The sequence below is a fragment of the Petromyzon marinus genome, unplaced genomic scaffold, assembly GCF_048934315.1.
Source record: "Petromyzon marinus isolate PM22_M1 ecotype Great Lakes invasive population unplaced genomic scaffold, UKy_Petmar_22M1.pri1.0 PM_Scaffold_178, whole genome shotgun sequence".
In the NCBI taxonomy this organism is placed as follows: Eukaryota; Metazoa; Chordata; class Hyperoartia; order Petromyzontiformes; family Petromyzontidae; genus Petromyzon; species Petromyzon marinus.
This window is the reverse complement of record NW_027423144.1, coordinates 168,550-184,365: the sequence shown is the minus strand read 5'-3', so window position 1 is coordinate 184,365 and position 15,816 is coordinate 168,550. Positions and strand designations below refer to the sequence as shown.

Below are 15,816 nucleotides of genomic sequence, written 5' to 3'. Positions count from 1 at the left end.
TCACTCACCTAGCTAGCTAGCTGGCTACTCACTCACCTACTCACTCACCTAGCTAGCTAGGTACTCACCTACTCACTCACCTACTGGGAGCTGCTGAACGCCACGTGCAGCGAGTACTTCACGCTCAACAACGTCACCGAGCTGCAGGGCATACCTGGCGTGGCCAGCGGCATCCTCATCGGTACTCGCCTACCTACTTACTCACCTACTCACTCACCTACTCACTCACCTACTCACTCACCTAGCTAGCTAGCTACTCACTCACCTAGCTAGCTACTCACTCACCTAGCTAGCTACTCGCTACTCACTGACCTACTCACTCACCTAGCTAGCTAGCTACTCACCTACCTACTCACTCACCTAGCTAGCTAGCTACTCACCTACTCACTCACCTAGCTACTCACCTACTCACTCACCTAGCTAGCTACTCACTCACCTAGCTAGCTACCCACCTACTCACTCACCTACTCACTCACCTAGCTACTCACCTACTCACTCACCTAGCTAGCTAGGTACTCACCTACTCACTCACCTACTGGGAGCTGCTGAACGCCACGTGCAGCGAGTACTTCACGCTCAACAACGTCACCGAGCTGCAGGGCATACCTGGCGTGGCCAGCGGCATCCTCATCGGTACTCGCCTAACTACTCACTCACCTACTCACTCACCTAGCTAGCTAGCTAGCTACTCACTCACCTAGCTAGCTACTCACTCACCTAGCTAGCTAGCTACTCACCTACTCACTCACCTAGCTACTCACTCACCTAGCTAGCTAGCTAGCTACTCACTCACCTAGCTAGCTACCACCTTATCTCACTCACCTAGTAGTTAGGCTAAGCTCTCACTACCTACTCACTCACCTAGCTAGCTAGCTACTCACCTACCTACTTACTCACCTAGCTAGCTACCCACCTACTCACTCACCTAGCTAGCTAGCTACTCACTCACCTAGCTAGCTAGCTACTCGCCTACCTACTCACTCACCTAGCTAGCTACTCGCCTACTCACTCACCTACTCACTCACCTAGCTAGCTACTCACCTACTCACTCACCTACTCACTCACCTAGCTAGCTACCCACCTACTCACTCACCTAGTTAGCTAGCTACTCACTTCACCTACTCACTCCACCTAGCTAGCTAGCTACTCACCTACCTACTTACTCACCTAGCTAGCTACCCACCTACTCACTCACCTAGCTAGCTAGCTACTCACTCACCTAGCTAGCTAGCTACTCGCCTACCTACTCACTCACCTAGCTAGCTACTCGCCTACTCACTCACCTACTCACTCAACCTAGCTAGCTACTCACCTACTCACTCACCTACTCACTCACCTAGCTAGGCTACTCACTCACCTACTCACTCACCTAGCTAGCTACTCACCTACTCACTCACCTACTCACTCACCTAGCTAGCTACTCACCTACTCACTCACCTAGTTAGCTAGCTACTCACTCACCTACTCACTCACCTACTCACTCACCTAGCTACTTACTCACCTAGCTAGCTACCCACCTACTCACTCACCTAGTTAGCTAGCTACTCACTCACCTACTCACTCACCTACTCACTCACCTAGCTAGCTAGCTACTCACCTACCTACTTACTCACCTAGCTAGCTAGCTACTCACTCACCTAGCTAGCTAGCTACTCGTCTACCTACTCACTCACCTAGCTATCTACTCGCCTACTCACTCACCTACTCACTCACCTAGCTAGCTACCCACCTACTCACTCACCTACTCACTCACCTAGCTACTCACCTACTCACTCACCTAGCTAGCTAGGTACTCACCTACTCACTCACCTACTGGGAGCTGCTGAACGCCACGTGCAGCGAGTACTTCACGCTCAACAACGTCACCGAGCTGCAGGGCATACCTGGCGTGGCCAGCGGCATCCTCATCGGTACTCGCCTACCTACTCACTCACCTAGCTAGCTAGCTACTCACCTACCTACTCACTCACCTACTCACCTCACTCACCTACTCACTCACCTAGCTACTCATTCACCTACTCACTCACTCACCTAGCTAGCTAGCTACTCGCCTACTTACTCACTCACCTAGCTACTCCACTCACCTAGCTACTCACTCACCTAGCTAGCTAGCTACTCGCCTACCTACTCACTCACCTACTCACTCACCTAGCTAGCTAGCTACTCACCTACCTACTCACTCACTCACCTAGCTACTCGCCAACCTCCTCACTCACTCACCTACTCACTCACCTAGCTAGCTAGCTACTCACCTACCTACTCACTCACCTACGTACTCACTCACCTGGCTAGCTACTAGCCTACCTACTCACTCACCTACTCACTCACCTAGCTAGTTACTCACCTACTCATTCACTTAGCTAGCTACTAGCCTACTCACTCAGCTACCTAGCTACTCACCTACTCACTCACCTAGCTAGCTACTCACCTACCTACTCAATCACCTACTCACTCACCTAGCTATCTACTCACCTACTCACTCAGCTACCTAGCTAGCTAGCTACTCGCCTACCTACTCACTCACCTAGCTACTCACCTACTCACTCACCTACTCACTCACCTACTCACTCACCTAGCTAGCTACTCACCTAGCTACCTACTTACCTACTCACTCACCTACTCACCTACTCACTCACCTTGCTAGCTAGCTACTCATCTACCTACTCACTCACTCACCTAGCTAGCTACTCACCTACTCACTCACCTACTCACTCACCTAGCTAGCTAGCTACTCACCTACCTACTCACTCACCTAGCTAGCTACTCACCTACTCACTCACCTACTCACTCACCTAGCTAGCTACTCACCTACTCACTCACCTACTCCCCTCACATACTCACTCACCTACGCTAGCTACTAGCCTACCTACTCACTTACTCACCTAGCTAGCTACTCGCCTACCTACTCGCCTACCTACTCACTCACCTAGCTACTCACCTACCTACTCACTCACCTCGCTAGCTACTCGCCTACTCAATCACTCCACCTACTCACTCACCTACCACTCACCTAGCTAGCTACTCACCTACTGACTCACCTAGCTAGCTAGCTACTCACCTACTCACTCGCCTAGCTACTCACCTACTCACTCACCTAGCTACTCACCTACTAACTCACCTACTCACATAGCTAGCTAATCACCTACTCACTCACCTAGCTACTCACCTACTCACTCACTCACCTAGCTACTCACCTACTCACTCACCTAGCTACTCACCTAATCACTCACCTAGCTAGCTACTCACCTACCTACTCAACTCACCTACTCACTCAGCTACCTAGTACTCACCTACTCACTCACTACTCACTCACCTACTCGCTCAGCTACCTAGCTAGCTAGCTACTCGCCTACCTACTCACTCACTCACCTAGCTAGCTACTCACCTACTCACTCACCTAGCTACTCACCTACTCACTCACCTACTCATTCACCTACTCACTCACCTACTCACTCACCTAGCTAGCTAGCTACTCACTCACCTACTCACTCACCTAGCTCGCAACTCACCTACTCAATCAGTTACTCACTCACCTAGCTAGCTAGCTACTCACCTACTCACTCACCTACTCCCTCACCTAGCTAGCTACTCACCTAACTACTCACTCACCTAGCTACTCACCTACTCACTCACTCACCTACTCACTCACCTACTCACTCACCTACTCACTCACCTAGCTAGTTACTCGCCTACTCACTCACCTACTCACTCACCTAGCTACTCACTCACCTACTCACTCACCTACTCACTCACCTAGCTAGCTACTCACCTAGCTAGCTACTCACCTACTCACTCACCTAGCTAGCTACTCACCTACTCACTCACCTAGCTAGCTACTCACCTACTCACTCACCTAGCTACTCACCTAGCTAGCTACTCACCTACTCACACACATACTCACTCACCTAGCTAGTTACTCACCTACTCACTCACCTACCTAGCTACCCATCTATTCACTCACCTAGCTAGCTACTCACCTACTCACTCACCTACTCACTCACCTAGCTAGCTACTCACCTACTCACTCACCTACTCACTCACCTAGCTAGCTACTCACCTACTCACTCACCTACTCACTTACCTAGCTAGCTACTCACCTACTCACTCACCTAGCTAGCTACTCACCTACTCACTCACCTATTCACTCACCTACTCACTCACTTAGCTAGCTACACACCGACCTACTCTATAGTGGTGGTTGTGGTTGTTGTTGTAGTGGTGGTTGCTGTAGTCGTGGTTGTTGTAGTGGTGGTTGTTGTAGTAGTGGTTGTGATGGTGGTTGTGTAGAGAATCTGTAGAGCTCCTACACTGTAGTGGTAGTAGTGGTTGTTGTGGTTGTTGTTGTGGTGGTGGTTGTGGTGGTGGTGGTTGTTGCGGTGGTTGTGGTGGTTGTTGTAGTAATGGTAGTAGTGGTTGTAGTGGTGGTTGTGGTGGTTGTTTTAGTGGTGGTTGTAGTGGTTGCTGTAGTGGTGGTTGTGGTGGTTGTGTAGAGAATCTGTGGAACTCCTACACTGTTATGGTTGTGGTTGTGGTGGTTGTTGTAGTAGTGGTTGTGGTGGTTGTTGTAGTGGTGGTGGTGGTGGTTGTGGTTGTTGTGGTGTTGTTGTGTAGATGTTGCACACTCGAAATGAAGGACATGGGCAAGTGCTCCAAATCGAGGGCAAGCACATTTATTGTGGTTAATCTGTAATCTTGTGAAGAACAGCGCCGTCACTCTGTAAAATGCACCAACACGTGTGAGTCGCGAGTCGCCATTAACCACGTGGCGGGTTTACAAGCGCGGTTAATCATTAACCCTGCCAGCCACCTACAGGCCCAGCTCAGTCATCACATGCTGATGTACACACACGTGCACTAATGCACCGCACAGCACACCAGGACGTTCATAGGACTACACTTTTACTCCCTTGCTGCACAAGGATATCATTAAAATAGTGGTCCCTTCCTAATGTGCCACATAGAGAATCTGTGGAACTCCTACACTGTAGTGGTTTAGGAATAGGTTTTACCCTTTTAACTGGCACAAAAACTGACACCTTTATTCAAGGCATCATGTTTGCAATGACCACAACACAAGCAGTCAAAATGCCTTGAATAAAGGTGTCAGTTTTTGTGCCAGTTAAAAGGGTAAAACCTATTCTCATATCTTGTTTCTGGCAAAGGAGGTCTCATAATGTTAATGCTCACCCCGAGCCCTCAATACTCTGATAGTGCGCTGTTTTTGAGTTGTACGCCTTTTGGCGTCTTCTGGTCCAACACCAATGGAGACTAGGCTCTAAGAAAAGCTGTCTCGGGTGTGGACCAATCAAATTCAAGGACAGTGCATATTATTATCAGAGTTGTCTTTTTTGTTGGCATTTTGACTGCTTGTGTTGTGGTCATTGCAAACACGATGCCTTGAATAAAGGTGTCAGTTTTTGTGCCAGTTAAAAGGGTAAAACCTATTCCTATATCTTGTTTCTGGCAAAGGAGGTATCATAATGTTACTATAGTGGTTGTTGTGGTTGTGATGGTTGTTGTGGTGGTTGTGATGGTTGTGGTGGTTGTTGTGGTTGTTGTTGTGTAGAGAATCTGTGGAACTCCTACACTGTAGTGGTTGTAGTGGTTGTGATGGTTGTTGTGGTTGTGATGGTTGTTGTGGTGGTTGTGGTGGTTGTTGTGGTGGTTGTGGTGGTTGTTGTGGTTGTTGTTGTGTAGAGAATCTGTGGAACTCCTACACTGTAGTGGTTGTTGTGGTTGTGATGGTTGTTGTGGTGGTTGTGATGGTTGTTGTGGTTGTGATGGTTGTTGTGGTGGTTGTGGTGGTTGTTGTGGTTGTTGTTGTGTAGAGAATCTGTGGAACTCCTACACTGTAGTGGTTGTAGTGGTGGTGATGGTTGTGGTTGTGGTGGTTGTGATGGTTGTTGTGGTTGTGATGGTTGTTGTGGTGGTTGTGGTGGTTGTGGTGGTTGTTGTTGTGTAGAGAATCTGTGGAACTCCTACACTGTAGTGGTTGTAGTGGTGGTGATGGTTGTGGTTGTGGTGGTTGTGATGGTTGTTGTGGTTGTGATGGTTGTTGTGGTGGTTGTGGTGGTTGTTGTTGTGTAGAGAATCTGTGGAACTCCTACACTGTAGTGGTTGTTGTGGTTGTGGTGGTTGTTGTGATGGTTGTTGTGGTTGTGATGGTTGTTGTGGTGGTTGTGGTGGTTGTTGTGGTTGTTGTTGTGTAGAGAATCTGTGGAACTCCTACACTGTAGTGGTTGTTGTGGTTGTGATGGTTGTTGTGATGGTTGTTGTGGTGGTTGTGGTGGTTGTTGTGGTGTTGTTGTGTAGAGAATCTGTGGAACTCCTACACTGTAGTGGTTGTTGTGGTTGTGATGGTTGTTGTGATGGTTGTTGTGGTGGTTGTGGTGGTTGTTGTGGTGTTGTTGTGTACAGAATCTGTGGAACTCCTACACTGTAGTGGTTGTTGTGGTTGTGATGGTTGTTGTGGTTGTGATGGTTGTTGTGGTGGTTGTTGTGGTTGTTGTTGTGTAGAGAATCTGTGGAACTCCTACACTGTAGTGGTTGTAGTGGTTGTGATGGTTGTTGTGGTGGTTGTGGTGGTTGTTGTGGTGTTGTTGTGTAGATAATCTGTGGAACTCCTACACTGTAGTGGTTGTTGTGGTTGTGATGGTTGTTGTGGTGGTTGTGGTGGTTGTGATGGTTGTTGTGGTGGTTGTGATGGTTGTTGTGGTGGTTGTGGTGGTTGTTGTGGTTGTTGTTGTGTAGAGAATCTGTGGAACTCCTACACTGTAGTGGTTGTAGTGGTTGTGATGGTTGTTGTGGTGGTTGTGATGGTTGTTGTGGTTGTGATGGTTGTTGTGGTGGTTGTGGTGGTTGTGGTGGTTGTTGTGGTTGTTGTTGTGTAGAGAATCTGTGGAACTCCTACACTGTAGTGGTTGTTGTGGTTGTGATGGTTGTTGTGGTGGTTGTGATGGTTGTTGTGGTGGTTGTGATGGTGGTTGTGATGGTTGTGGTGGTTGTTGTGGTTGTTGTTGTGTAGAGAATCTGTGGAACTCCTACACTGTAGTGGTTGTTGTGGTTGTGATGGTTGTTGTGATGGTTGTTGTGGTGGTTGTGATGGTTGTGGTGGTTGTTGTGGTTGTTGTTGTGTAGAGAATCTGTGGAACTCCTACACTGTAGTGGTTGTAGTGGTTGTGATGGTTGTTGTGGTGGTTGTGGTTGTTGTAGTGGTGGTGGTGGTTGTTGTAGTGGTGGTTGTTGTTGTGGTTGTTGTTGTTATGATGGTTGTAGTGGTTGTGGTTGTTGTAGTGGTGGTGGTGGTTGTGGTTGTTGTGTAGATAATCTGTGGAACTCCTACACTGTTGTGGTTGTAGTGGTTGTGATGGTTGTTGTGGTGGTTGTGGTGGTTGTTGTGGTTGTGATGGTTGTTGTGGTGGTTGTGGTGGTTGTTGTGGTTGTGATGGTTGTTGTGGTGGTTGTGGTGGTTGTTGTAGTGGTTGTTGTAGTGGTTGTTGTAGTGGTTATTGTTGTTGTTGTGGTTGTTGTTGTTGTGTAGAGAATCTGTGGAACTCCTACACTGTAGTGGTTGTAGTGGTAGCGGTGGTTGTTGTGGTTGTTGTGATGGTTGTTGTGGTTGTGATGGTTGTTGTGGTGGTTGTGATGGCTGTGGTGGTTGTTGTGGTTGTTGTTGTGTAGAGAATCTGTGGAACTCCTACACTGTAGTGGTTGTAGTGGTTGTGATGGTTGTTGTGGTGGTTGTGGTTGTTGTAGTGGTGGTGGTGGTTGTTGTAGTGGTGGTTGTTGTTGTGATGGTTGTAGTGGTTGTGGTGGTTGTGGTTGATGTAGTGGTGGTGGTGGTTGTTGTTGTTGTGTAGAGAATCTGTGGAACTCCTACACTGTTGTGGTTGTGGTGGTTGTGATGGTTGTTGTGGTGGTTGTGGTGGTTGTTGTGGTTGTGATGGTTGTTGTGGTGGTTGTGATGGTTGTTGTGGTTGTGATGGTTGTTGTGGTGGTTGTGGTGGTTGTTGTGGTTGTGATGGTTGTTGTGGTGGTTGTGGTGGTTGTTGTAGTGGTTGTTGTAGTGGTTGTTGTAGTGGTTGTGGTTGTTGTTGGTGTTGTGGTGGTTGTTGTTGTGGTTGTGTAGAAAATCTGTGGAACTCCTACACTGTAGTGGTTGTGGTTGTTGTTGTTGTTGTGGTGGTTGTTGTTGTTGTGTAGAGAATCTGTGGAACTCCTACACTGTAGTGGTTGTGGTAGTAGTGGTTGTTGTTGTGGTTGTTGTTGCTGTGTAGAGAATCTGTGGAACTCCTACACTGTAGTGGTTGTGGTAGTAGTGGTTGTTGTTGTGGTTGTTGTTGTTGTGTAGAGAATCTGTGGAACTCCTACACTGTAGTGGTTGTGGTAGTAGTGGTTGTTGTAGTGGTTGTTGTTGTGGTTGTTGTTGTTGTGTAGAGAATCTGTGGAACTCCTACACTGTAGTGATTGTTGTAGTGGTTGTTGTAGTGGTTGTTGTTGTGGTTGTTGTTGTTGTGTAGAGAATCTGTGGAACTCCTACACTGTAGTGATTGTTGTAGTGGTTGTTGTAGTGGTTGTTGTTGTGGTTGTTGTTGCTGTTGTGTAGAGAATCTGTGGAACTCCTACACTGTAGTGGTTGTTGTAGTGGTTGTTGTTGTTGTTGTGTAGAGAATCTGTGGAACTCCTACACTGTAGTGGTTGTGGTTGTTGTTGTGATGGTTGTTGTTGTTGTGTAGAGAATCTGTGGAACTCCTACATTTTAGTGGTAGTAGTGGTTGTGGTTGTTGTTGTAGTGGTTGTGGTTGTTGTTGTTGTGGTTGTTGTTGTTGTTGTTGTGTAGAGAATCTGTGGAACTCCTACACCGCTGGCGGTGCGCGTCTTGAGAAGTCATCGCTGGGCTCTGTGGGCACCCTGGGGAGCGAGCGAGCGGAGCGCAGCCTCCCCTACGTCTACTCGGACATCGCCACCTCGTTCACCGCCCTCGTGGGGATCTTCTTCCCCTCCGTCACCGGTCAGCTAGCTCACTCACTCACTCACTAGCTCACTCACTCACTCACTAGCTCACTCACTCACTCACTAGCTCACTCACTAGCTCACTCACTCACTAGCTCACTCACTCACTAGCTCACTAGCTCACTCACTCACTCACTAGCTGACTCACTCACTCACAGCCTCCCCTACGTCTACTCGGACATCGCCACCTCGTTCACCGCTCTCGTGGGGATCTTCTTCCCCTCCGTCACCGGTCAGCTAGCTCACTCACTCACTCACTAGCTCACTCACTCACTCACTAGCTCACTCACTAGCTCACTAGCTCACTCACTCACTCACTAGCTCACTCACTAGCTCACTAGCTCACTCACTCACTCACTAGCTCACTAGCTCACTCACTAGCTCACTCACTCACTAGCTCACTAGCTCACTCACTCACAGCCTCCCCTACGTCTACTCGGACATCGCCACCTCGTTCACCGCCCTCGTGGGGATCTTCTTCCCCTCCGTCACCGGTCAGCTAGCTCACTCACTCACTCACTAGCTCACTCACTCACTCACTAGCTCACTCACTCACTCACTAGCTCACTAGCTCACTCACTAGCTCACTCACTCACTAGCTCACTAGCTCACTCACTCACTCACTAGCTCACTAGCTCACTCACTAGCTCACTCACTCACTAGCTCACTCACTCACTCACTAGCTCACTCACTCACTCACTAGCTCACTAGCTCACTTACTAGCTCACTCACTCACTAGCTCACTCACTCACTCACTAGCTCACTCACTCACTCACAGCCTCCCCTACGTCTACTCGGACATCGCCACCTCGTTCACCGCCCTCGTGGGGATCTTCTTCCCTTCCGTCACCGGTCAGCTAGCTCACTCACTCACTCACTAGCTCAATCACTCACTTACTAGCTCACTCACTCACTCACTAGCTCACTCACTCACTCACTAGCTCACTCACTCACTAGCTCACTCACTAGCTCACTCACTCACTCACTAGCTCACTCACTAGCTCACTAGCTCACTCACTCACTCACTAGCTCACTAGCTCACTCACTAGCTCACTCACTCACTCGCTCACTAGCTCACTCGCTCACTCACTAGCTCACTCACTCACTAGCTCACTAGCTCACTCACTCACTCACTAGCTCACTCACTCACTCACTAGCTCACTCACTCACTCACTAGCTGACTCACTCACTCACTAGCTCACTCACTAGCTCACTCACTCACTAGCTCACTCACTCACAGCCTCCCCTACGTCTACTCGGACATCGCCACCTCGTTCACCGCCCTCGTGGGGATCTTCTTCCCCTCCGTCACCGGTCAGCTAGCTCACTCACTCACTCACTAGCTCACTCACTCACTCACTGACTCACTCACTAGCTCACTCACTCACTCACTAGCTCACTCACTCACTAGCTCACTCACTCACTCACTAGCTCACTCACTAGCTCACTAGCTCACTCACTCACTCACTAGCTCACTAGCTCACTCACTAGCTCACTCACTCACTAGCTCACTCACTAGCTCACTCACTCACTCACTAGCTCACTCACTCACTAGCTCACTCACTAGCTCACTAGCTCACTCACTCACTAGCTCACTCACTCACTCACTAGCTCACTCACTCACTCACTAGCTCACTCACTCACTAGCTCACTCACTCACTAGCTCACTCACTCACTCACTCACTAGCTCACTAGCTCACTCAATAGCTCACTCACTCACAGCCTCCCCTACGTCTACTCGGACATCGCCACCTCGTTCACCGCCCTCGTGGGGATCTTCTTCCCCTCCGTCACCGGTCAGCTAGCTCACTCACTCACTCACTAGCTCACTCACTCACTCACTAGCTCACTCACTCACTCACTAGCTCACTCACTCACTTACTAGCTCACTCACTAGGTCACTCACTAGCTCACTCACTCACTCACTAGCTCACTCACTCACTAGGTCACTCACTAGCTCACTCACTCACTAGCTCACTCACTTACTAGCTCACTAGCTCACTCACTCACTAGCTCACTAGCTCACTCACTAGCTCACTCACTCACTAGCTCACTCACTAGCTCACTCACTCACTAGCTCACTCACTCACTAGCTCACTCACTCACTAGGTCACTCACTAGCTCACTCACTCACTCACTAGCTCACTCACTCACCACAACACTCGCTAACTCACCACAACTCTCGCTCACTCACCAAAACACTCGCTAACTCACCACAACACTCACTCACTCACCACAACACTCACTCACCACAACACTCGCTAACTCACCACAACACTCGCTCACTCACCAAAACACTCGCTAACTCACCACAACACTCACTCACCACAACACTCGCTAACTCACCACAACACTCGCTCACTCACCAAAACACTCGCTAACTCACCACAACACTCACTCACTCACCACAACACTCGCTAACTCACCACAACACTCGCTCACTCACCACAACACTCGCTAACGCACCACAACACTCACTCACCACAACACTCATTCACTCACCAAAACACTCGCTCACTCACCACAACACTCGCTCACTCACTCACTCACCACAACACTCACTCCTTCACTCACTACAACACTCGCTCACTCACTCACTCACCACAACACTCACTCACTCACCACCACACTCACTCACTCACCACAACACTCGCTAACTCACCACAACACTCGCTCACTCACTCACCACAACACTCACTCACTCACTCACCACAACACTCGCTCACTCACCACAACACTCGCTCACTCACCAAAACACTCGCTCACTCACCACAACACTCGCTCACTCACTCACTTACCACAACACTCACTCCTTCACTCACTACAACACTCGCTCACTCACTCACTCACCACAACACTCACTCACTCACCACCACACTCACTCACTCACCACAACACTCACTCCTTCACTCACTACAACACTCGCTCACTCACTCACTCACCACCACACTCACTCACTCACCACAACACTCGCTAACTCACCACAACACTCGCTCACTCACTCACCACAACACTCACTCACTCACCACAACACTCGCTCACTCACCACAACACTCGCTCACTCACCAAAACACTCGCTCACTCACCACAACACTCACCACAACACTCGCCCACTCACCACAACACTCGCTCACTCACCACAACACTCACCACAACACTCGCTCACTCACTCACTCACCACAACACTCACTCACTCACCAAAACACTCGCTCACTCACTCACTCACCACACCACTCACTCACCACACCACTCACTCACCAAAACACTCGCTCACTCACCACAACACTCGCTCACTCACCACAACACTCGCTCACTCACCAAAACACTCGCTAACTCACCACAACACTCACTCACTCACCACACCACTCGCTAACTCACCACAACACTCGCTCACTCACCACAACACTCGCTAACGCACCACAACACTCACTCACCACAACACTCATTCACTCACCAAAACACTCGCTCACTCACCACAACACTCGCTCACTCACTCACTCACCACAACACTCACTCCTTCACTCACTACAACACTCGCTCACTCACTCACTCACCACAACACTCACTCACTCACCACCACACTCACTCACTCACCACAACACTCGCTAACTCACCACAACACTCGCTCACTCACTCACCACAACACTCACTCACTCACCACAACACTCGCTCACTCACCACAACACTCGCTCACTCACCAAAACACTCGCTCACTCACCACAACACTCGCTCACTCACTCACTCACCACAACACTCACTCCTTCACTCACTACAACACTCGCTCACTCACTCACTCACCACAACACTCACTCACTCACCACCACACTCACTCACTCACCACAACACTCGCTAACTCACCACAACACTCGCTCACTCACTCACCACAACACTCACTCACTCACCACAACACTCGCTCACTCACCACAACACTCGCTCACTCACCAAAACACTCGCTCACTCACCACAACACTCACCACAACACTCGCCCACTCACCACAACACTCGCTCACTCACCACCACACTCACCACAACACTTGCTCACTCACTCACTCACCACAACACTCGCTCACTCACCACAACACTCGCTCACTCACTCACTCACCACACCACTCGCTCACTCACCACACCACTCACTCACCAAAACACTCGCTCACTCGCTCACTCACCACAACACTCGCTCACTCACCACAACACTCGCTCGCTCACCACAACACTCGCTCACTCACTCACCACAACACTCACTCACCAAAACACTCGCTCACTCGCTCACTCACCACAACACTCGCTCACTCACCACAACACTAGCTCACTCGCTCACTCACCACAACACTCTCTCACTCACCACAACACTCGCTCACTCACCACAACACTAGCTCACTCGCTCACTCACCACAACACTCGCTCACTCACCACAACACTCGCTCACTCATTCACTCACCACAACACTCACTCACTCACCACAACACTCACTCACTCACCACAACACTCGCTCACTCACCACAACACTCGCTCACTCACTCACCACAACACTCACTCACTCACCACACCACTCGCTCACTCACCACACCACTCACTCACCAAAACACTCGCTCACTCGCTCACTCGCTCACTCACCACAACACTCGCTCACTCACCACAACACTCGCTCGCTCACCACAACACTCGCTCACTCACTCACCACAACACTCACTCACCAAAACACTCGCTCACTCGCTCACTCACCACAACACTCGCTCACTCACCACAACACTAGCTCACTCGCTCACTCACCACAACACTCTCTCACTCACCACAACACTCGCTCACTCACCACAACACTCGCTCACTCATTCACTCACCACAACACTCACTCACTCACCACAACACTCACTCACTCACCACAACACTCACTCACTCACCACAACACTCGCTCACTCACCACAACACTCGCTCACTCACTCACCACAACACTCACTCACTCACCACAACACTCACTCACTCACCACAACACTCGCTCACTCACCACAACACTCGCTCACTCACCACAACACTCGCTCGCTCACTCACCACAACACTCGCTCACTCACTCACTCACCACAACACTCACTCACTCACCACAACACTCACTCACTCATCACAACACTCACTCACTCACCACAACACTCGCTCACTCACCACAACACTCGCTCACTCACCACAACACTCACTCACTCACCACAACACTCACTCACTCACCACAACACTCGCTCACTCACCACAACACTCGCTCACTCACCACAACACTCACTCACTCACCACAACACTAGCTCACTCGCTCACTCACCACAACACTCTCTCACTCACCACAACACTCGCTCACTCACCACAACACTCGCTCACTCATTCACTCACCACAACACTCACTCACTCACCACAACACTCACTCACTCACCACAACACTCACTCACTCACCACAACACTCGCTCACTCACCACAACACTCGCTCACTCACTCACCACAACACTCACTCACTCACCACAACACTCACTCACCACAACACTCGCTCACTCACCACAACACTCGCTCACTCACCACAACACTCGCTCGCTCACTCACCACAACACTCGCTCACTCACTCACTCACCACAACACTCACTCACTCACCACAACACTCACTCACTCATCACAACACTCACTCACTCACCACAACACTCGCTCACTCACCACAACACTCGCTCACTCACCACAACACTCACTCACTCACCACAACACTCACTCACTCACCACAACACTCGCTCACTCACCACAACACTCGCTCACTCACCACAACACTCACTCACTCACCACAACACTCACTCACTCACCACAACACTCGCTCACTCACCACAACACTCACTCACCACAACACTCACCACAACACTCACTCACCACAACACTCACTCACCACAACACTCACTCACTCACCACAACACTCGCTCACTCACCACAACACTCGCTCGCTCACTCACCACAACACTCGCTCACTCACTCACTCACCACAACACTCACTCACTCACCACAACATTCACTCACTCACCACAACACTCACTCACTCACCACAACACTCGCTCACTCACCACAACACTCGCTCGCTCACTCACCACAACACTCGCTCACTCACTCACTCACCACAACACTCACTCACTCACCACAACATTCACTCACTCACCACAACACTCACTCACTCACCACAACACTCGCTCACTCACCACAACACTCGCTCACTCACCACAACACTCACTCACTCACCACAACACTCACTCACTCACCACAACACTCGCTCACTCACCACAACACTCACTCACCACAACACTCACCACAACACTCACTCACCACAACACTCACCACAACACTCGCTCACTCACTAACTTATTGTGGCTGGGGTGGTTATTGCGATTGTCGTGGTTGCTGTTGTTGTTGATGTGGTTGTGGTTGTTGTTGTAGTGGTTGTTGTTGTAGTTGTTGATGTGGTTGTTGTTGTTGTTTGTTGTAGTGGTTGTTGTTGATGTGGTTGTTGTTGTAGTTGTTGTAGTTGTTGTTGTTGATGTGGTTGTTGTAGTTGTTGATGTGGTTGTTGTTGATGTGGTTGTTGTTGTTTTTGATGTTGTGGTTGTTGTTTTTGCTGATAGTTGTTGTTGTTGTTGTGGTTGTTGTTGTAGTTTGTTGTAGTGGTTGTTGATGTGGTTGTTGTGGTTGTTGTGGTTGTTGTTTTTTGATGTTGTGGTTGTTGTTTTTGTTCTGATAGTTGTTGTTGTTGATGTGGTTGTTTGTTGTAGTGGTTGTTGTTGTAGTGGTTGTTGTTGTTGT

At 49.6% G+C, this 15,816-nt stretch overlaps 1 protein-coding gene across 1 annotated transcript in view; it reads left to right on the top strand.

Moving 5' to 3' along the window:
• Nucleotides 1–1,789: 1,789 nt before the first annotated feature.
• Nucleotides 1,790–15,816, top strand: part of LOC142922809 (solute carrier family 12 member 5-like) — a gene marked incomplete at its 5' end in the record, with an annotated part of 35,952 nt that continues 21,925 nt past the window's right edge. The window contains 2 exons of the mRNA XM_076063747.1: nt 1,790–1,910; nt 8,840–9,010. Of these exons, the coding sequence (XP_075919862.1) occupies nt 1,790–1,910; nt 8,840–9,010 (292 nt within the window). The remainder of the gene's footprint in view (nt 1,911–8,839; nt 9,011–15,816) is intronic.